General features: G+C 48.3%; 1 protein-coding gene across 2 annotated transcripts in view; it reads right to left on the minus strand.

Moving 5' to 3' along the window:
* Positions 1–6,453: 6,453 nt before the first annotated feature.
* PTBP1 (polypyrimidine tract binding protein 1) overlaps positions 6,454–22,940 on the minus strand; it is a 38,627-nt gene continuing 22,140 nt past the window's right edge. For both annotated transcript variants that reach the window (XM_033136579.1, XM_033136577.1), the window contains 9 exons: positions 21,850–21,960; positions 19,954–20,128; positions 18,752–18,829; positions 16,727–16,875; positions 10,942–10,975; positions 9,965–10,057; positions 9,340–9,556; positions 8,443–8,520; positions 6,454–6,838 (listed from right to left, as the gene is read on the minus strand). In XM_033136579.1, the coding sequence (XP_032992470.1) occupies positions 6,706–6,838; positions 8,443–8,520; positions 9,340–9,556; positions 9,965–10,057; positions 10,942–10,975; positions 16,727–16,875; positions 18,752–18,829; positions 19,954–20,128; positions 21,850–21,960 (1,068 nt within the window). In that variant the 3' untranslated portion in view covers positions 6,454–6,705. The remainder of the gene's footprint in view (positions 6,839–8,442; positions 8,521–9,339; positions 9,557–9,964; positions 10,058–10,941; positions 10,976–16,726; positions 16,876–18,751; positions 18,830–19,953; positions 20,129–21,849; positions 21,961–22,940) is intronic.

Raw genomic sequence — 22,940 nt, forward strand, 5'->3', positions numbered from 1 at the left:
AAGGAGCAGGTTCCCCCCAATAACATATTATATTATTATTATTGCTATTAATTGCTCCATTTATTGAGGATGAACAAATTCAGCGTGAAAGAGTGACTAATACTGACACCAGGAGGAAGAGGTTAGGGAAGGAGCGAGCATGTATCACCCACACTAAATGCTAAATGCGGGCACCCAGAGAGGGGGGGGCAGACGGATGGGGTTGCCATGGCAAAGCAAGACAAGAGCGTGGGAGAAAGAGGGATTTTGAAAGCAGCGGTGGGTGGGAAGGCATATAGCTCCGAGCTCAAGGGGCCCAAAACGCCTGCTGAGGTCTTCTAATAGAGGAGGGGGTGGAATAGATGAAAAGCTGTTTTATTTGGGGTGGGGGTGAAGAGGTGTGCCCCCCCAGCAACATCCCCCCGCCTCGCTTTTCCCACATCACATGCCATTCTCACGACTCCAATGCGATGGAGAGATGCTCCCTCGGCAGCTGACCTTGCCGTTGCCACGGCGACGGGTACCACTCCACCGAGCATCTCAGGCTCCTCCACCTCCCCTTTAAAGAGACTGGGTGCTTACCACGACACCCCGAGCAGCTCGGGTTGGGGAGCCAAGCTAGAAATTTAATGCAATTTCATTTCCATTTGACATGCAATTCAGGTTCCAAGCGGGTCGTCTCAACCCTGCCAGGAACAATCCGCAGATCTTATCCTTTTTTTAAAAAAAAGTATTTTAAAATTAAATTGCAAAAAAAGGGAAAAGTATTCCACATAGACAGTCCTATACGTTTTATTTTTTTGTTTTGTCGACTTCCCATTCCGTGGCGGTTTCGTTACAAACCCCCTTCGCTGCACCCTGTTGCTCAGACTTCGAATCCTGCTCGCGAATAAAGAGTTTAAAGAAACTGTAGAATCTTGTTAAATATTCTGGAAAAGGCTTCCCTTCTTCCACAAAGCCGTCATCGTTGGGTTCCTTTTTTGGCTAACTTTGTCAATTCCGCGCAGTCCGTCGCACTTTACAGTTGCAATCGAAATTATTCAACCCCCCCCCCCCATTGCAAATCGGGTTTATTATCAAAATTTGCAGGCTTTCAGCAGCTCGTTAATGTTAACGTTCAACGTTTTATTTGGTTTTCATGTGTCGGGATTGGCTGGGGCATAAATAAATTTTAATTATTGGCTTTAGATCGCTTGGGCCAGTGGCAACCAGTACAGATATCAGAGACCAAGCCTTATGTCTTTCTGCCCCCCCCCCGTCCATTGCTCGTGGCTGAAAAAGACCCCCCTCCCAGCCTTTTCTGCAGACAGCACCGAAATACGTGGTTCATGCAATTTTTCGACATAAAGGCAGTTTTATGTTCCTTGCTGGATAGCCCTCCACCCAACCCAATGAGAGCATCGGCTCGTTTATAGACCCCCCCCCCCCAATATTTGATGCGCTTTCTATGGCAACAGGGGACTTCGCTGTCCCGGGAAAGAGCTTGCTGGGAGGGAGGGAGAAACAAATAAGACAGGATTACAACAGCGAGCCCCCACCCCACCCCTTGTGCTTTTTCCCACTGGGGTTGCTATAGAGACCCCTGCAATGTGGACAAAGGCACAATCGCTCCAGACATCTGATAATTTAACAATTCATTGCCGTGCAGGGCTGGTTTAAAAAAAAAAGAATTCTAAAAAATAGCTGGACACTTTTTTTTCTGTGTGTGTGTGCGCATGGAGGGGGCTTTTTGCTTGTTCGCAAAAATGCATTTATCAAGCACCGGAGACTCGAGGGCTGCATTTCAACCTCCTTCTTTGGCGATCCCTCGTAGCCGAGTAAGATTGTTTTCCATGAAAACGGTCTTAACAGTGAGTCCGTACCCGTAAGTGACTGCGGAGGCCAATTCCGGATCCACATGTCCGTCCACGGTGGGGACATAGGTTTCCGGGCAGGAGTTGATGGTGGTGTGGATTTGCCAAGCGTGGCTTCATCATTAGTCACAGAATCTTTTGAGGCCATCGGCAAAGAGCGGACAGGAGCAAGGCAACCGAGAAGGAGAAGGTCTCTTCCCGACCTTTGCGCCGTTATCAATGGTTCCCCCTGGATTCCAGGGAAACCAGCTTGGATTCGAAAGCAAAACCAAGGAGACGACAAAAAGCCGCGTTGCAAAGGCAATGTGCGAGGCTTAACCTTCGCAAACCCTTCCACCCGGCAGAAGTAAATGTTAAATTTGGGGCCGGCACCGTTTTAATGCCACGCACCAAGAAAATCCAACGCAAGTTGTGCCAAGCAAAGACAGTCTGCACAATTTTGTCGGGCAACAAATGTACCAGCAACCCGGCCAGGATGGATCAGTCGGTAGAGCATCCGAATCAGTTCGAGCCCCACACTGAGCAAGTGATTCCTGATTTTACAAGGAGGATGGACTAGATGACAAGATACAACTCTACAATTATATGACTAACCAGTTTGTGTGTTCTCCTGCGCAACCGTATTCTGGCAGCAGGAAAACATCCCAGCGGTGGAATGAGTATACCTTGAAAGATTCCATCAATGGTGTCTCTGGAAAATTGTTACACAACGCTTGGGAAGACGGGCAAACTAATGTCTGTGTACTGGAAGAAGCAAAGATCGCCAGTGTCGAAGCCACGATTGGACTTCGTTGGACTGGTCATGTTGTGCGGATGCCTGATTATCGTCTTCCAAAGCAACTACTCTATTCCGAACTTAAGAATGGAAAGCTGGTGGTCAACAAAAGAGGTTCAAAGACTCTCCCAAGGCAAATCTTTAAAAATGTAGTATAAACACCGAGAACTGGGAAACACTGGCCTGCGAGCGCTCCAGTTGGAGAACAGCCTTTACCAAAGGTGTCCTGGGTTTTGAAGACACTCGAACTCAGGACGCAAGGGAGAAACGTGCTCAGAGGAAGGCACGCTTGGTAAACCCTCACCGGGATCAACTCCCGCCCGGAAACCTATGTCCCCACTGTGGAAGGACGTGTGGATCCGGAATTGGCCTCTGCAGTCACTTAAGGACTCACTGCTAAAACCGTTTTCATGGAAGACAATCTTACTCGGCTACGAGGGATCGCCAAAGAAGAACACCTCTAAGTGACTTCAGTTTTATGGTGGAAGTGAGCATCTTTCGGTGGGGCGAAAATGGGGCTGAGGAACGAAACCAAGGGCAGGGTTGCTACAGCCCCCCGTTTAAAAGTCTTCTCATTATAGCACCTTTCCCTCTCTACCAGCGGAAACTTTTAAGGAGAGAGAGATTCGCTGAAGATTTGCAGAGCTCCCCCCCATCCCCAGGGAAGCATGGAAATAAATGAATGAATAGATAAATAAATAAATAAAAGGTGTATAAAATGGGAGGCAGCTGGAATTATATTAAGGAGGGTGTGGAGTTGAGCATAAAACAAAACAGATTTTAAAAAAAAGGCACAATAACAAAAGTAGGAAAGAAACAGAAGCAAAGAATACAGAAGACATTTATTGAGAGCCAAAATAAAAAGAAGTACAGATAAGCCAATCGACTGCTTTCTACAATCCAAACAAGAAAAGTAAGTAATGGGCTACGGAAGAAAAGGTACTACGTTCAGTATAGAATAGTTTTAATTTTTCTTCTTTTTTTGCATTACATTTTTCCCCCTCATGAGCCAGGCAATGGAATTTCTGACGTGAACGGCAAGCCCTCCCCGCAATACTGAACCTGTAATAAGCTGGTTATCAAAATATACAATACATCTGTTTTTACCAAAAAAACTTGGGTTCTGCTGCCCCCTCATGTCTTACAACAGGTATAAAAAATTATAAATATTTACACCTTTTTTTCTCATTACTCACATTTACATGCAAAAAACAACAACACAGGATCGAAAAGGTGAACCCAGAAAAAAAAGGAAAGGTGAAACCCCTCTCCCCCCCCCAACCCAGTTAAACTTCTATATGCCTGTGTGCGTCTGAAAACATACCAACTCAACACACACGGAAATAGAAGTCCTCAAGGGTTTGCTGACTGATTCTCAAGCTATTCCTTAAAAAGAAGAAAAAAAAAAAAACCAACAACACGTCAGCAGGGAGAGAGGTTGTGATGTCCAAGCACGCTTCTAAAAATATAAAAACGACGCTCGAGACCATTCTTAACCAAGGTTCAGTTAGCATTTTTAAAGTGGTACTTTTGCTGGGCGCCGCTTGGGGGGGGGTTGTGCGGTGTCTCGCCGCGTGGTCCAACGTGGCCCCCTTCTTCCTAAATCAACCGACGTGGGGGGCATGCAGCAACGGACCCCCACGTCGCGTTGAACGAGCCACCCCACCCGAGACCCCTCTTCCCCCTCCGGAGCCCGGAGCCTTTAGAGCCGGGCGGAGGGGGGTGGCGCTCCCATTTCTCCACCCGGAGAGCGGCCGCCGACCTCGCCAGGAAGGCCGCCGGGCAGCGAACACCGTCGCGCCGCCAGCTACGGATCGGGGGGCAAGCACAGGCAGGGGAGACGGCCAAATCAACGCCCCCCGCCTCTTCCCCCAAGAAAACGTGCACAAAAGGCAGAAGGCAACGTGAAAGGGGTCGGACAAGAAAGCGGGGGCCGCCCGCAAGCTTCGGATCGGCCCTCGCCGCTGGCGCGAGATTCTTTCCAGCGGATGCCGTTTTTTGCTTTCCGGGATGGCGTTATTGCAAGCCCCGGGGAGGACCGCTGGCCGAGAGGGGTCTCTTCCCCCCCCCCTTTTTACGCAGGCAACCCAAGGACAAATCCTGACTCAAAAAAAAAACATCCACACACACCTCCAGCATAGATTGCATCCCCGTGATACTGGGATGGAGATATAGATTATTTTTTAAAAAAAGAAGATTTAAGACTTTTTCTTTCTTTCCAAAACCCACAGTGACGAAAGGGGGGGGGGGGAAGCAAGTCGTCCCAACAGATCCCGCGAAGCAGGGGACATGGGTGACTTGAGAGACAACACCACATACGCCAAAGAGGAAAAAAAAACGAACAACAACTTTGGTCCACAGTTTGAGGATCTATAACCCTGATATTAAGTACAAAGATTCTGGTTATCTTAAAAATCTCACATGAGCCGAGAGGGAAATGTAAGGCAACATTGGATTATAAAGAAGGCATGTATCAACACGGGAAAGTTGGAGGTCACAGAAGAATTGTGGTTTTTTTAGGTACTATCTTGGTGGAGAGGAAGAAAGCAACTTGCATTTCTTTTAAATAATATAGACGAGCTTGGATTGTTACAGTAAGATGACTCCTTTTAAACGTGGGCCCTTTCCCTCCTCTTGAAGCAACTGGAATTCGCTAGTTTAAATACTTCTTCAAAGCACAACGTTAATCTTCGGAACTGACTTCCATCTCGATAAAACTAAAATTACGTGCTAGGTTTCCCCCCCCCCCCAAGCTTACAAACGAAGAAAAAAAAATTACAAGAGTACAGGATACATGGGTAATAGAAAGAGCAGGTTTAGATATATTTATACCATCTATATATAAAAAAAAGTTATGCTATTGCATTTTGCATATATAGATACATACGTATGAATTAATTAGAATATTTGGTCAACTGGAAATATTGCTAGGCAAAGGTAAAGACTGCATCGTAAAACAAAATCATGGTAGGAAAGGGGTTAAAACAAGAAGCTGGAAACTACTAGTTTGAGATTGGAGATATATGCTGGTGGCTAAAGAGTGAAATCAGGAAGGTGGGGGTGGTTGCAAAGGAATATACCCTTTTAGGATGAGCCCAAAATTAAGATTCTGAACACAGATTTGGAGAAGCTGGCTGCTCTGGTTTAAGAAATTTAGTTTCCGCAGCTTGGGGAATACTTAATGCGAAAAGGGGAACCCCCTTCTCACTGAAACGCTGGCTGATGGGGTGAAGGACATTGCCCCCCCCCCATTCAAACACAAATACATTATTGGCCTTGTTTGCGGGCTGGAGGAAGCCCAACTCAATCTGCAAGTTAAGTTACGTTTTACGCAGAGATATATTAAAGGAAGGAAATGCGTTCTGCGCTTGCCCACTCACCCCTTGCAACTCTTAAGAATTTTCCCAATGGCTGCTGTTTCTCTCCCCCCCCCCCACTTCCCCCCCCAGAAAAGGTTTCTAAGGCACAGGATGCTTGATGCAAGGCTTGGGGAGAAGGGCTCCCCCCCACCCCAAAGGAAGGCATCTGTGTTCAGGGAAAAAAATTATTTAAGAAAGGGCCAGACTCGAGATAAAAAGGCATTGCTGTGAAGCTGGTAAGCTTTCTGCAAATGGGTGGGATTTCGTTACTTTCCTAAGGGGGAGAAACTCCCAGAGAGGCTTCCAACCAAGAATTGTAAACTTCTAAGTTGATGGTTATTGTGTTGTTGTTGTTTTTTTCTTGGTCAAATATACAGTCAACCCCACTCACTGCAAGAAAGGTTATAGCGACGTGAATCAAGAACCTGCATTTTCTTTTTATAAAAAGGAACACCCGGTAAACTGGTTTTTGTTTTTTCCATCTTTAAAAAAATAAAATCTGTTGTCTTTTTAAGGTCACTTCAGCTGCAATCTCTCTCTCTCTCTTTTTAAAGTGGCTTCTTTTTGTTTCTGGAATGACGGAAGTTGTCCCACCCCCATGCCGGTGGCCCAGCCCTTGGAAAAAAAAGACGCCGAGGCCGAGGCCACAAGGAAGGGTGGCGACGGCCGTGGCTTTCGTTTCGTTTTGTTTCTCAGTCAGGGTCCATTATTCTGCCGCATGGGCGCCTCCCAAAACCGCCTAGATGGTGGACTTCGAAAAGGAGACGCGCAAGTGGTGGTTTTCGCCGAGGTCGTGGTTGTGGAGGTCGATGAGCGACTGGATGGCCTCGTCCACGGAGCTCATTTGGATGAGAGCCATCTTGCGGTCTTTCCTGCCCGAGGAGACAAAAGCATTCTGGGTCAGAGAAGGGGAGCAGGGGGTCCGTGCACACAGGTATCTCACGCGAGATACCCGTTCAAGGAAGAGAGGGGGCGGAAGCTGGCAATCCCGGCATTTGTGGGGGAGCGGGGGGTTGGGCTGGATGACCCTTGGGGGTCCCTTTCCAACTCTGCAATCCTACAGTAACCGTCAGAGAGGGAAGGATGGCCGTTTAGCGGGCTGCCTCACCATGGAGTGTGCGGCGAGGCAAGCCACTCCATTTCAGCTTTTGTGATCTGGACCAAACCAAGGCTGAATTTGAAATGTGCCCCAAATCAGATCAGAGTACCCTAATTATCATCATCATCATCATTAATACCCCACCCATCTGGCTGGGTTTCCCCAGACACTCTGGGCAGCTCCCAGCAGGATATTAAAAACACAATAAAACATCAAACACTTCCCTAAACAGGGCTGCCTTCAGATGTCTTCTACAAGTCAGACAGTTGTTTATTTCCTTCAGATCTGACACGAGGGCGTTTCACAAGGTGGGCGCCACCACTGAGAAGGCCCTCTGCCTGGTTCCCTGTAACCTCGCTTCTCACAGGGAGGGAACTGCCAGAAGACCCTCAGAGCTGGATGGGGGAGGAGACGCTCCTTCAGATATACTGGGCCGAGGCAGAGACAACTATCAGGCTGGCCTTTTAGTGGGCTGCCTCACCATGGGACAAGCCACTCCATTTCAGCTTTCACGTTCTGGACCAAGTTATCCCGGCCACACTGCTCAAGATCCGTCAGGTAAAGGTTGTTGAGCTTTTTTTAGGAAGGAAAACCCCTCCATGTTTTTGGGGGTTCGGGTCAAAGTTGAGCTTTTTTTTAAGAAGGAAAGCCCTGTTTTGGGGGCTTCAGGGCAAAGATGTTTTTTTTTTTAAGGGGAGCCAAAGTTGCTGAGCTTCTTTGGGGGGAGCCAGTGATCTGCCACAGACGTCCAGTGATCTACCAGTAGATCACGATCTACCTGTTGGACATGCCTGAACTAGGGGAACGTTGGCGATCAGGTATGGGGGAACCTGTCAAAGAGTATGTTCCGTGCGGGGGGAGAGGGGAGAGAAGGAGCCTGCAGTGTCAATCACGCTGCAACTAGTTCTTAGGAAGAATTCCTGATAGTAAGAGCTGTTCGGCAGTGGGATTTGCTGCCAAGGAGTGTGGTGGAGTTTCCTTCTTTGGAGGTCTTCAAGCGGAGGCTTGACAGCCATCTGTCAGGAATGCTTTGATGGTGTTTCTTGCTTGGCAGGGGGTTGGACTGGATGGCCCTTGGGGTCTCTTCCAACTCTAGGATTCTATGATTCTAGAGACCCGCAGGCAACTGGCCCAGTAGAGATCCTCGTGCCAGGAAAAGGGAACACATTTCAGATTCCTGCTCTCAGAGGGCAATCTGCCTGGGCTCCAGGAACCTGGAGGCTCAGCCTGCATCTTAAATTTCCGATGCTGAGCTCATCGTCCGCCCAACGCAGCAAAGCAGTAGCCGGCACGTGAACAGGGATCCTGAGCCTCCCTATGTTACCAGCTTTTCTCCCGAGCGGCAGCTTCCGCAGGGCAACAAGGACCCACACTTACTGGAAGAATTTGAATCCTTTCACCATCCCGCCGTTACTGGAGAACAGCAGCTTGAGGTCGTCTTCGATTATCGAAGGCCTGCGGGAACAGGAGGGGAATATGATTAGGTCAAGTGCCGAGCTCTGGAGTTGCTTCACGCATTCAAAGGGCCCAATTCAAAAACCTCAGGAAAATCAACATGAAATTCACTGCTTGATACACATTGAGAATTTTTTTTTTGGGGGGGGGGAAGTGCAGTATTGTGGGTATGTGACCCCTCTAAAATTATCCAAAAATGTATCAAATAAATGCTGGAGATGTGGAGAAGCAGCGGCCTCTATGCTGCACATGTGGTAGACATGCAAAAAAATTGAGTTCTGGGATGAAATATATATGGAACTCAAAAAAATGTTTAAGGTTTCATTTACAAAAAAACAACACACACAAACACACACAGGCTTTCCTTCTTGGAGTATTAGGTCCTGATATACCAAAAAATGTATCCCAAAGCAACTCCTCTATTCCGAACTTAAAAATGGAAAGCGTAATGTTGGTGGTCAACAAAAGAGGTTCAAAGACTGTCTCAAGGCAAATCTTAAAAAATGTAGTATCGACACCAACAACTGGGAAACACGGGCCTGTGAGCGCTCCAGTTGGAGAACAGCTTTTCCCAAAGGTGTCCTGGGCTTTGAAGACACTCGAACTCAGGACACAAGGGAGAAACGTACTAAGAGGAAGGTTGGCAAATCCACACCGTGACCAACTCCCGCCCGGAAACCTCTGTCCCCACTGTGGAAGGACGTGTGGATCCAGAATTGGCCTCCGCAGCCACTTACGGACTCACTGTTAAGACCGTGTTTATGGAAGACAATCTTACTCGGCTACGAGGGATCACCGAAGAAGACGACGGCGACTTACGGAATATTGGAGAGGTGGAGGGTGGCGGAAGGGGGGAAAATGTTTTGGAAGTTCTTGGAGCCTGGCTTCTTGAAACGGTGGAGGGGGGAGTTGCCGTAGTCCTTGGTCAGCCCCTGGTCTTCCTGCCCTTCGCGGGGCAATTGTACCGTCTGGTGTTTTGACAGAGTGATGCGGATGGGCTTTCCGTGAAGCTTTTGGCCATTGAGGTGGCTCATGGCTGGAGAGAAAGAGAAAGAGGAAGAGTGTTAAGGAAACGATGGGGCTCTATCTAGGTTCGGAGGGCAGAGCAGACTGTGACGTGCCCCACAAAAGGTTTTTTTTGGGGGGGGCAAGAGGAAACGCTGGAGAAACAACCCCCCACCCCCTGATGCTGATCATAAGCTAGGGAAACAAACAGTCTGGCTCTGTGGAAATGCCCAGGGGCAGGGAATGGAAGGTGGTGGTTGCATTCAGCTAATTCTTACTCCCAGCAGACCCACTGAGATTAATGGACCAAAACTGGGTAGGAATGTTAATCTCAGTGGGTCTGCTTCAAGTAACGGTTAGCTCATTGCAACCCAGAGATTCCACTGTCCCCCACAACCGATGGGGAGGGAATAATAATAATAATAATAATAATATTTACCCAGCTGGGCTTGATTGCCATCCGCCATTTGAACCAAGGCGTTCTCTTTCTTATTAAACAAGATCTTCACTCTTTGCACATCACCATATACCCCTTGGGAGGAAGCAAGGGAAGAGGGGTGTGTGTGTGAAAAAAAGGAGGTCATCAAGGAAGAAACCCGCTTGCCTCTAGCCCAAAATTCAATCAAAATGGTAGAAGGGCAAGAACTCAGGCCACAGAAGTGAAATAATACTGGACTAGTAGTTCAAATGATAAAATTGTTTGAAACAATCTCTTCTGTAGATGGATTTACTTATAGAAGTTTGTATGTCAGATGAAGTATATACACGAGGACAGGGCCCTGTTTTGAAAATTCTTCAGCAGATAGTCTTAGAGTGGATCGAAGTAACTGAAGAGGAATCATTTGAACTACTTACTAGTATTATTTTACTTTTGTGGCCAGAGTTCTTGCCCTTCTACCATTTCCGTGTGAGCTTCCACCAAGAACTCCAAAATCCAATCAAGGCACTTCCAAACCCCCACATTGCTCTCACTCCCGCTCGAAAAGGTGGGTTTCGTTCTGCTCGGGATACATCTTCACCCAGCAGCAGAAAAAAAAAATGGAACAATCTTTAGGTGGAGTTATAAAACACATGTTTTATCTGGGACGCGGGGGTTGACCCCAAAAAGTCACCCGTGGAGCCTGGAGGGGCAATCTGCACATGCTCTCTCTCCCTGACCCAACGAAACAGGCATGCAAAGCAATCAAAACCATGCACGACGATGAACGAAACAAAAAAATGATTTAAAAACCGGGGGAGGGGGGCAAACTAAAGCTAGGGTACGCAAATAATAATTTAAAAAGCGTCCAACCGAAACGGCAAAACCCACCCCGCCGCCCCTTCCCCGCCCCAAAGCAAAACCTCAAGGTGAAATAATAACAACAATTTTTTTAAAAAATAAAAAAGGTAATAAATAAAGTGTGAATGATAACATACCGAAAAGAATAAAGAGGCATTGGGGTGTAACTCTCTTTAGAGAACAGCAGAGGAAGGCAGCGGAGAGACAGGGAAGAGGTAAGGAATCGGAGGGGAGAGCGGAGGTTGCGCAAATCGTCGACAACGAAGGAAAGGTAGAGTCCCCGCAGGAAATGGCGAAATTGGTTGATGGATGATGAAGTTTTCAAGATGGTTAATATTGGAGGGCAGGTTGGTTTCCGAAGAGCAGGAAGAGGTTTTTTTTTTGGTTTGTTTGTTTGTTTGAGGGGGGTATTTTTTTTAAATATAAAAAAATAATATATAAATATATATATATATTAAAAATATATTTGTTTCAAGCAACAACAGGAAGCAGAAGTACCGTGCAGTCAGTTGGCAAAGAAATTCCGGATCGGGGAGAAGGGAGGGGAAAAAAAATAAAAATAAAAATAATTGAGGGATGGGGTGGAGAGAAAAGGAAAAAAAAGTAGCAAAAAACATAGGTCAGTAAATACATAAAAGAAATATGTAGTGTTCCATCAGTAAAAGATTTATAGATTTCTAAAAAAACGTACAATACTTCGTTTTACAGAGGAAAAAAAACTAGTTAATAGGTTGTGGTTGGTTGGTTGTTTTTTTAATTGTTTTTTTTTTTTAAACCTAGTGGAACACAACAGTATAAAGAAGAGCACTTTACTTCAGGTATAACTAAGAGGGAGAGGCAGTATTGCAACAGAGGGATTCACAGGCAAGATGGCAAACTCCAGATCGTGACCACATATAGCAGTCGCGTGGGGTGACGAGGGAGGCAGGTGTTTCAAAGGGTCCAGGTGGTCAGCCTCCAGGACACAAGCTTCTCAGGGGGCAACAGGGGAAGAGCTCTCCAAACCAGGGGTAGGCAACCTAAGGCCCGGGGGCCGGATCCAGCCCAATCTGGCCCACGGACGGTCAGGGAATCAGTGTGTTTTTACACGAGTGGAATGTGTCCTTTTACTTAAAATGCATCTCTGTGGGGTATAGGAATTCGTTCATCCCCCCCCCCCCGCCCCAAATATAGTCTGGCCCACCACATGGTCTGAGGGATGGCGGACTGGCCCACGCATGGCTGAAAAAAGGTTGCTGACCCCTGCTCCAAACAAAGGGTGGGTTTGGGAGAAACGGCTGGTGGGGCAACCCCTTTAAGGGCCAAACAGCATGTCGGATTCCCCCTCCCCAACCCAAGGATGTGGGCTTGAGACTTGACCTGTGCCAAATTCGAGCCAGTTTTGTAAGCTTGGGTGTATGGACAGCTCAGCTTGAAGGAGCGGTAGGGGCCGCGAGGGGCCGGCACCTTCAAAATACAATCGGCAGCCGCTGGAAGAAGCCCATTTTCAAATTTGCAGGGGGATCGCCCACTTCCAATGGGGCCAAGCAGGCGAGGGGCTGGACTCGCCAACCGTTGACAGCACTGCCACTGGTGTAGAAAAGCTGGCTCAGTTTCCTTCCTTCTTTCTTTTTGGTGGGGGTTTTGCAAAGTTAGAAGCAGCGGCTCACCAAGCAAGCAAAGGGGCTGCTTTCTCCCCGAAGGTGTTGGAAAGCGGGGACTCTCGCCGAGTCTTTCCGCGGCATCCAAGTTTGAAGACGCATTGTGGGTGCAGAGCAAGGCCCTGCTTCAAACCCAGCTGGCGCCCATGCCAAGGGATAGATTCTAGAAGGCCCCTTGGAAGTTCAGTCTAGGGGGATAGATAGCCACCCCCAAGTGAACACCCCCTCACCAATGATTGGTGAAAGGACCTTAAGAAGTTCCAAGGATTTCGTTGAAATACATTTTAGGATTAAGCACTACAGTGGAACCTCGCTTGTCGAACGCCTTGGTCATCGCACGTTTCGGCTCCCGAAAACCTGGAAGTATCTGCTCCGGTTTCCGGAAGCTGGACGTGCCACGTGGTTTCCGTTTTGAGTTTCCTATTGCATTGGGGCTTCCACTTTCAGTTTTTGGTTTGCAAATGTTTCGGGAGTCGAACGGTCTTCTGGAACAACGGATTACATTCGAAAACCAAGGTTCCACTGTACTAGACCAGGCATAGGCAAACTCGGCCCTCCAGATGTTTTGGGACTAAAACTCCCATCATCCTTAGCTAACAGGAGTTTGCCCTATGCCTGTACTAGACTAATCATTTTAGGTAGGCCTCTCGTTCCCGAGACCACTTAACACCGGGTTCGAAAGACCTACATTGGCTCCCAGCACGTTTCCGAGCACAATTCAAAGCGTTGCTGCTGACCTTTAAAGCCCTAAACGACCTCGGTCCACTATACCTGAAGGAGCGTCTCCACCCCCATCGTTCTACCTGGACACTGAGGTCCAGCGCCGAGGGCCTTCTGGCAGTTCCCTCACTGCGAGAAGCCAAGTTACAGGGAACCAGGCAGAGGGCCTTCTTGGCAGTGGCACCTGCCCTGTGGAACACCCTCCTGTCAGATTTCGAAGAGAACAACTACTACTAGACTTTTAGAAGACATCTGAAGGTAGCCCTGTTTAGGGAAGCTTTTAATGTTTGATGGATTACTGTATTTTAATATTTTGTTGGAAGCCGCCCAGAGTGGCTGGGGTATAAATAAATTATTATTATTATTATTTATTCCCCAGATGTTGCAGGTTTTAATGCCAATCACCCCTGGAGACTTGGCCAAACTGACAGGGGACGATGGGGGGATCTGGGGGACACCACAAAAGGCCTGCCCCACTCAACCCCTTCAAGTATGGGAGGCTGCAATGATCGAGAAGGCATGCTTTCAGCATTCCTCCTAAGCCAGGGAGTTGCCTGGTGGAGCTTGCATTTCCCCTGAGCGCAACTGAGCTTTCCCCAAATAGCCACCAACTTGCTAAGCTGAGAAACTCCAGCGTGGGAACCTATCAAGTTTTGGCGAGAAGGGCCTCTGTGCTCCTCTGTGATTCGGCCGCACATGTGGGCTAGCCACCTGCCATAACGATACTGGTGGCTCCTGGTGGCGGTGGTGGTGGGGAACGGGAGGAGTCCCTCTGGAGAATACTGCCTCTCCAAACAGTATGCACAGATTAAGTTTCTACAACACTGATTATACAAGCAATGGAAAAAATAAAAAGGTCGAGGAGACGTTAGTTCACAGCTTCACTACAGGTATCAAGGTTTTTAGCCCAAAAGGAGAAGCTGGATGGATGAGGGAGCGTCAAAGGAACATACACGCAAGAGGCACGAGGAGCTGCTCAGCAATTCGCCTAAGGGACAGACAAACCCACGGGGCATCTCAAGTGGCTGCGTTGGCTTAGGAAGAAGAGCAAAACGGTTGCATCTTTTATCCACAGCCAAGTTTTGAGATCGGAGGGGCCGAGTTTAGCAGGCAACAACACGGCCGACTGCTGTCATGTCCTGATCACCCTCCTCCCCTAAAGACTCTCTGACTCTTGGCGTATTATGCCGTTTTCTGGTAGGGGTGTCGGTCACCCAGAGGCCATTCTGCCACCAGGCGGTCCTGACCCACCTGTCAAAAGTTGGCCTGCAGGGTTGAAGGGATGGATGCTCGCCTCCACTCTAAAAGAGGGCAACGTTCAGGGTTATCTCCACCCTGCCTCACAGCATCCCTATGCCCAAAATGATTTCTCTCTCAAGGAAGTGGATTATGGCGGAACAATTGGCTTATTGTTCATTGGACATTTCAAGTGGGTCTGTCACTGATTTTTACATTCTGTGGCAGAACCCCAATAACTGCTTGCTCTGGGAAGCGGTTTTACTGCTTAATTATATATTTTAACCCACTGCCCTGCTTTTTCCTGTGATTTGCATGCTCCTCCTAGCCAATGTTCTTTCCAACAGGCTCAAGAATTCAAGGAGATCTCTTTGGGCGCTCAACGCTGCGCTCTCTCTGGTCCGTCAATTCAGGGGAGCGACTCAAGGCCGACCACCCCTTCCATGTCCTCTTTTGCTAGCGAATGAGGAGAGGGGTTTCCGGTGGCCAGGGCTCGAAGGCCCATCAGGATGACGACCAAGGGTTAGTTCCAATGCTTGTGACAATCAGAGCAGACCCACTGAAATCTGGGGCACGACTAACTCACGCCCATTTGGAAAAGCAGGACTGGCACGTAATTCCAACTCTACAATTCTATGACAATGTCCGCTTTGCACCTGTAAGAAATCGGAACTCCCTCCCTACAAGTTCCCCGAGTCCCTAAGTTTTTTGTTTAGGCGAAAGCTTACACATACAAGTTGATGCTCATTTTACTCTGTAATGTCGTCTTAGAAAGAATACTTTCAGCTGTCAATTTTCACAGAACTGTAGAGTTGGAAGGGACACCTATCTGGGTCCAACCCCCTGCAATGCAGGAATTTTATTCATTTTGCTTTTTTTTAATTAACCTGCTTTCAAAGTTGATTTTTACTGAAAATTCTAGTGAGCATTTTATACTCTTTGTAAGCAGCTTGTTTTATTTGCAGTTCAGCAGGATACAAATTTTGTTAAAACAGATAAACTAAAATTTAAACGGGTCTACTCGGAGAGTAGAACTTAACTGGGTACAACCCCAACACGGGAGCGAGAATTGCTGGCAGCACCTCATGCCCTGAAGAAAGCAGCTATAGTGGACAGAAAAAGACACAGCAAAACAGATTGAAATTGGTTATTTTCCTATTCAGTTTTTATTTTATTTTATGGCGGTTCTCTCATCCATGTCTCTGCTTTGGAGCTTCTGAAACAACCAAAGTAAGCAGAAATCCAAGATTCTGGCCACAGCCTTGTCAGTTTCAAGCGGGGGGTGGGGTGGGGGGGGGCTCAAGCAATGTACACAACACATTGCAGTGACACCTGAATGCAATTTCACAGAAACCCACTTCAAAGGCAAAATGGGTCTCTGCTGAATTGCATCCTTTTTTTTTTACACAGAAAATACCAGGCTTCGTTTTTGTTTGCCTCGAGAGTCTCAGTTTGCAAGGCAGCCAAATGTTCCAACTCAAAAAAAATGGGGAAAGGGGGGGAATGTTAAAATGGAGCTTAAAAAACATTTAAAAGCTAAGGAGCGAAATTAAGTAAGGCACAACAACACCAACAACTTAAAAAAAGTGGGAATGTATCAAATGCATGGCAAAGGAAATATATAAATTGCAAAAGGTAAAATGAAGCTAAAAGCTGGCAGGGGAAGGGGAGGGCAAGGAATCGAGACACCCATGAAGGGGACAGAAGCAACATTGTCACTCCAACTGAAGAGTTCTTAAAAAAAAAAGTCATGACATGCCAAAGGGAGAAACCAAAAGGGGAGGATCTGTGCTATTGTGAGGTCGACCCAAGTAGAGACAAAAGCTTAGTGGGAGATTTCACATTTTGAATTTTTCGCTGTTGGGAGTGACAGCAGACCAGCAAAACCTTTGCGCTTGTAAGCAAAGGAAGAGGGCAGCGGTTTATAAAAGTTTGCACCCATGTCTCTTCTAAGTCAGGGAACCTGTGGCGATGGGGAATCGGGGGGGTCCAGCAATGTCCGGGGAGCGGCAGCTTCCCCCCTTGCTTTAAGTCACCCACTTAAGAACTACATCGGGCTGCCCATTCATCCCCCCCCCTCATTTTATCGCATTCCAGTTCAGAGAAAAGGAAAGGTGTTCGGCATCGTGACGCTTCAGCATTAAAAAAAAGTATTTCGTGAGAAGCGACCGGAGAGATAGGCGAGAGCAGAAAGTAACTGGAAGAAGCAAAAGGAAATAATGATAATAATAATAATAATAATAATAATAATAATAGATATAAATATATATATGAGATATTTAAAAAGTTGGACAGAAGAAGATTTTATTACAAGGCTTCCACTAACCTCGGCGTTCAAATTGCTAACCAGCAGGACGGAGTTCCCGGCCCCGGAAAGGCCGGGAATCGAAATCCGCCCTGCGGCTGCCGCTGCGGCCGCTGCTGACGGGATACCCAAAGGAGCAAGAGCTCCGTGTACATTGGGGACTGAGAGGCCTGGAAAAATTAAAGCGTATTAACCAGTGAATGGAAGTGTCCACAGCACACCCTCTGCCGACTCGCCGTGGGGCTGACCCACGGGTGCTTCTTTGGAAAGGGGTTTGCGTCTCGGTGCCCCCATCCTCCCTCAACGCATTGGGCGAAAAAAAGGGGGCACAGAGGCTCTCCAGTTCCGGCATTTGCGCTCTCGGGCTACTGGCAAGAGTTTGGGGGGGGGAGTAAGGAAAGACAATTTTTTCTCTCTCCTTGGGTGCTGCTTGGGGGGGGGGGAGGCAACCAGACAAGCTCTAGGTGTGCCTGGTTTTCGAACCGGATCTGGCAACATTCCACAGGCTTATCTAAAGCAAATAAATAAATAAATAAAATTCCACCACTGGGGAGAAAAGCAGGGGAAAGGGGAGGGGGGGGAAACACACACACAAAAGCTGTGCATTCCTAAGGGATCTTTTCCACCAATGCATGCCTGAAAGTGCCTCATTCCGTCGGATCATGCACATACCAAACCACAGCTGTGTGCATTCCAGGCATTTAAAATATATATATATATATGTGCACATATATATTCTACAAGGGTTTCGTTTTCAGAAGGGCGCCTTTCAAAAGCAGGCACCTGAATGCCGGCTTGTTTGAAATGCCCCCTTGCGTGTTACCACTCGTCAAAATTCCTCGCTCGAAACACCGAATGGCACGTTTTACCTCTTGTACGCCACAGCAGACAGATAAAGAGAGGAGGGGTGGCTGGTTCTGCTGTTTTTCCATGGGATTATTACACCACGGGCAGTTGAGAGACGGGCACAGGGGCCGAGCATTATCAATATATGCGCCCGGACACACGAACCCCCGCCCCCCACCGACTGCTGTTATGTGCAGCAAGCTTCAGAAACAAAAAGAACCTCACCCTAGATTGCTATAGGGAGGCCTGCCTAGACACTTACACCTACTGCTACTGGGGTCCTTACCCCCCAAAAGCAGCAGTAAATCTCAGGACGGTCTTGTGACCCTTCCCACCCTCCAAAACTCTCCCCTCGATAACCCTGTAAAGTGCTTCGTCCAAACTTCCTTCGGCCAAATATCTGTTTGCTGCCGAAACCGTGCAACCTGTACAAAAGCCGAACCCTTAGCGGTTGGCAGAGTACGGGCAGGATCGTACCCACAAGGACGCTGGCATGCTTGGGGGAATCTCCCAGATTCTGCAAGCGGTACAAAAAGGACTTTGGGGAAATAGATGGGAGCCCCTGGCTATGGAATGCTGAGCATCTGTTGGGGAAATACAGATTTTTTTGGGGGGGATATCCTGGAATATGCTAGCTGGCACCCCTAAAAAGGAACACCCCATGCCACAGCATTTTGCCCTGGCTTCCCCCTGGAGCTTCCTTAGTTTGTGTTGAGCGTCATTCTAGCTATCTCTCCTTGCTCATTTTGGATGCCAGCTTAAGTATTCACTGGGCTTAAGTCTTCACTTCTGCACGGCTCCTACCTACCTCCTCTTTGTGAGATCAGTGTTGGGACATAGAAAGAGAGGAAACCAGCACTAATAACCAAAGAGGAAATTTGTCCCATGGGGATCTTCAAGGATGACAATTAAGTGTAACCGGATTGGAGTGGAAGCGTTAAGTTTTTTTTAAAAAAACAACAACAACGCCAGGGGCTCAAATGCTGAAGCCCCGAGGTCTGCCTAACGCAGATTATGCTCAAGGACTTTGTAATCTCTTCCTTTCCTCAGCTCCCCATACGGGTCGCCCCATATCTGCTGCCTGCGTTTTGGACTCTTACAGACCGCAAGGGCGAAGGGGAAGGAGCTGGCGGCGTCCGTACGGCAGAACCGTGCGAGTGGCGTTTGGGAAAAGGCAGCAACCTTGAGAAGGAACAGTACCTGCAGCTTGAGGAATCGCAAAAGCGGGCGGGAAGCCGGCCCCTGTGTAAGGATTGGCAGAAATAATCCCCGGAGCACCTACAAAAATAAAAAAAAGAACGAACAAGGGGACCTGTTATTTAGATTTGGTACGGATGCGTGCATTAGAAAGGGGCGGCAAGAATGATATCGCAGCATTACAAAGCAGCATTCTGTAAGTGTCATGCAAGCTCAAGGGGGAAACTGCTCCCCCATCAGTTCTGAGTGCCTTCCTTGGGAGATCCAACAAAACGAACCTTGTCTCAAGAGGGCCAGAGGTTAGCCACCCCTGCTGTAAAACACTCAAAGGCATCTTCATGAGGGGGAACAGAAAGGGCCCTTTGGTTGCTTCTAGACAGTTGTATTTGCTGTCTTGTGGTGGGGATCCTTCATCTAGTAGTGGTGCCTTTTTACCACTCCCCCCCCCCCTTTGCTAGTTCTCAGATGGCAGAAGCTAAGCTACGTGTGCTTAGGTAGCACAGGAAAACAACAGTTTGCAACTCTCTCTCTCTTGCACTGAGCATAGCCACAACTTTACTTATATAAAACTAAGGCACATACATGGAGTTTTAATTACAGTCGTACCCTGGAAGTCGAACAGAATCCATTCGACTTCCAAAAGCACAGCTTCTGATTGGCTGCAGGAAGCTCCTGCAGCCAATCGGAAGCCCCGCCAGACGTTTGGCTTCCAAAAATAGTTTGCAAACCAGAAAAGTCACTTCTGGGTTTGCGGCGTTCGGGAGCCAAAACGTTTGAGAACTAAGCTGTTCGAAAACCAAGGTACGACTGTATTCCTAGATTCCTAGTGTCAAAAATTAAAGGGCGTTTCGCATTAAAGGGTCATGCTTCCTACAAGGTCTTTTTTGTTGGCTACCATGAGATTAGGATACTGGACAAATCCAGCAGGAGTCGACTCTTCCAAGCCGGACACGGAAAGGGGACTTGCAGCAATAGTCACTTTTCATGCTTTGCTATGGCGATGACTCTGTTCAACCACCCTGCAAGGTAGGACAATTACTACTGCTGCTAAGACACGCAGGGAGAAAAGGGCTGGAGTTGAGAGCAGCTTTCCCAGCCTCTGAATCTACAGCTAAGGGGAGATTTGGAAAACTCTTCCCAGTTCATAGCACGTGCCCTAAGCCAATCCCCACACACCCCATCACACACCCCAACCCGCCCCTCACCGAAAGCAGCTGCCATGGTCTGGTCGAGGGAGGGCTGGCTGTCTCCAGAAGGCAGATCTGGCCGGGTATAGTCCCTGCTCTTGTCGTTGTTGTACTTCACGTTGAGGCTGGTGAGCTTTGAGAAGTCAATGCGGAGTGTGCAGCAAGCGTTGTAGATGTTTTGTCCGTCGAGAGACTGCCGGGGGGGGGGGGGGACGAGACGAGAGGGAGAGAGATAAAGAGCACGGGTTAGGTTCAAGCCAACCAGGGTGGCTTCAGGAAAAGACCGCCACTTGTCCAGGACGCGAAACTTGGGGAAATAATCGAAAGCGAATGCCTGAGGAGCGCATTTGCACTCTCTGTAAAGCAGTGCTTGAGTACATCCCCTTGTCCCCGATGAGGAATTATCCTTGCTAGGTCTCTCTGGGTAGATGATTAGGGAAAAAAAGAAACACACCTTTGCAAGGTGGGAGCCCAACTTCATAGCCTGCATCTCTCCCAAAAGACTATGTGCTGTGTGCGAAATGATGAGGCCATTTCCCCCCTTCATTCCGTTTTCAACTGAAACCGTAACATTCCACGTCTCATTTACAAATTTGCCTGTGCCATTTAGACCTCTTATCTCCGCCTCTTATAGGTAACTTAGCCGCCACCAGCATCCTGCAGGCTTGCAGTTCACACAAACATATATACATATGCAGAAATCAATGCCTTATCTTTGGCCGGTCCCCATGTTTGCTTCCAGATGGATAGAAGCACAACGGCCCAAGTTTGCTATTAAGATAAAATGACACCGATTCTAAAAAACAAAAGTGATTTATAGTTTCTGAATTTGCATGCGGTCTGTTGAAAACATCTGGTGCGCGTTTTAGTTGCCAATTCAGACCTCGCAATCGACTAAACCTTGGCTCCATGAACCCTTCTTTAACGGGATGCCCGGATTGGGCGAAGCAGCTAGCCAGGGCTCCCAACCTCCTGCCTGCCAATTCAAACTTCATAGAGCTCTTCTCTGGAGACGCAGCGGCGTCTAAGACTGTGCCTGCAACATCTGTGGTGCTGTTGCTAGCATCTGTGCATCTCGAGAGACAACGGAGTGTACCTAGTGACCTCCCCCAGTGTAGTGGGCTGACCAGACAACAAGACCCACCCCCCTTGGCCTCGCTGATGTGGTCCAAAGGAAAGCAGAGCAGGACATTTGTCACTGGCTTGGCTGCAGAAGGAGCCTGAAGGCAGCGTACAAGGCACCGTCCGGACTCCACTCCAGATTTGTGTGTAGTTTACTCCCGGAGCATTTCCGAAGGCAGCGGAGGTTTAAGATAAGCATTCTCCCCCTCCAAGATGGCCTGCCTTCCCAGATTGACAAGCCCCACCTGCCCCTCACTTCCCTCCTGGCCAACTCCCAAGAAACTGCAATCTACTCTCAGAGTTAAAGACTGGCAGTGATCTACCCCCTTTTTTGGGGTTCAGGGCAAAAATGTTGAACTTTTTTTTAGGGGAGTCAAACTTGTTGAGCTTCACTGGGGGGCAGTCGGTGATCAACCACAGACGTCCAGCGATCTACCGGTAGATCACAATCTACCTGTTGAACGTGCCTGCTCTACAGCATGTGCAGAAACCGCCTTCTTGCCTGTTGGGCCCACTCTTGGTCTTCTCTGCTCACTCCTCCAGAGCCTGTCTTCGCATGCAGGGGAAGCCCCTAACTCACCGAGGGTTTAAGACCCAATCAGCTCCCCTCATCTGGTTCAGCTGGCCAGTCAAAGCTATTCCCTGGGTGTGGCCGGTTGCATGCTGACAGCTTCCAGGAGCCACGGGTGAGAGCATCCATGCTGCATGCTTTACTCTGCTTCTTCTGAACATGCTTTCCCTTGTGTTGTGGCAGATTCAAGACCGGAAGGAACCGCACAGAGCAGGACTCACCAATTTGGCGTGCTGGGCGCTCATCGGGTCCGCATACTGCAACAGCGCCTGGAACTGGTTGTTCTTTGTGAAGGTGATTATTTTCAGCACGGTGCCAAACTTGGAGAAAATCTGTGCGGGTGCAAAACAGAAAGTTGCCTAAGTAACTCGGGAAGCTGCGTTTTTCATCAGCCAAGACTGAAACTCCCCATTTTGAAAGGGGAAAAGCATGAAAGCAACACAGCAGGAAGGCCGCAGCTGCTATGGATCTGCCAATTTGCCCAAGGCGCTTATTAAGTTTCATAGCAGAAAAGAAAAAAAAAATGTAAGGAAAGCTCTCCCAATTTGCCTCACCAGGCAGATCAGAGGCCCCAAAGCCCCAGATTGAGCCTGGCAACTCTAGAGGGCAGCAGAGGCGTGTTGTAGGGAAACCTACAAATCTTTCTGCTTCTGGAGTGTAGTGCCTCTGCCCGGGCATTTCCTCCAGCGCTTATAGTGTCTACAGTGAACAGCTGGAGGCTGGGCTCTGTAGCAAGGGCAGGAAATGCAGAGCACGTCACCCACAGAGGCTTTTGTGACTTTTTAAAACAAGAGGACCACCCAGAGCAGGAAGAGACCTAATGGCAAATGGGGCCAGGGAAAGGAAAGGGGGGGTGAGTCGTTTCCCATCTGACAGGAAAGGGAGTTTTTGCATATAAGCAATGTCAAGTGCGTGCAGCTGAGATGGGAGCCCTTTGCACCCTATCTGGGAGAGCTGAGCGAAGAAGCCAAACTTTGCGCAAGGAGTTATTGCGTCACAAGCAGCTTCAAGCACGGTTAACTTTTGAAAACGCGTTTCGACCTTCAGACTGGCGCTTTCAGAAGCCTACACCTTGCTTCCCCCCCCCCCAAAAAAGACACAGCCAGAGAATGCAAGCTCAACTCCCTCTGTTCTGTGTCCTGAAAAGAAAGAGCAGAACTCTAGGACTTTGCACCCAGCGTTAGTCGCAAAAAATCAGCTGAAATTAAAGGGCACGCCTTACTTAGGCTCGTACACGTCAACGGGCCTCGTTGGAGACAAATTTAGTTGGGTGCCAGGCTCATGCGGTCATGCACAGGCCTCTACGCAGATA

This window comes from Lacerta agilis, chromosome 18 (genome assembly GCF_009819535.1).
Source record: "Lacerta agilis isolate rLacAgi1 chromosome 18, rLacAgi1.pri, whole genome shotgun sequence".
Classification (NCBI taxonomy): domain Eukaryota; kingdom Metazoa; phylum Chordata; class Lepidosauria; order Squamata; family Lacertidae; genus Lacerta; species Lacerta agilis.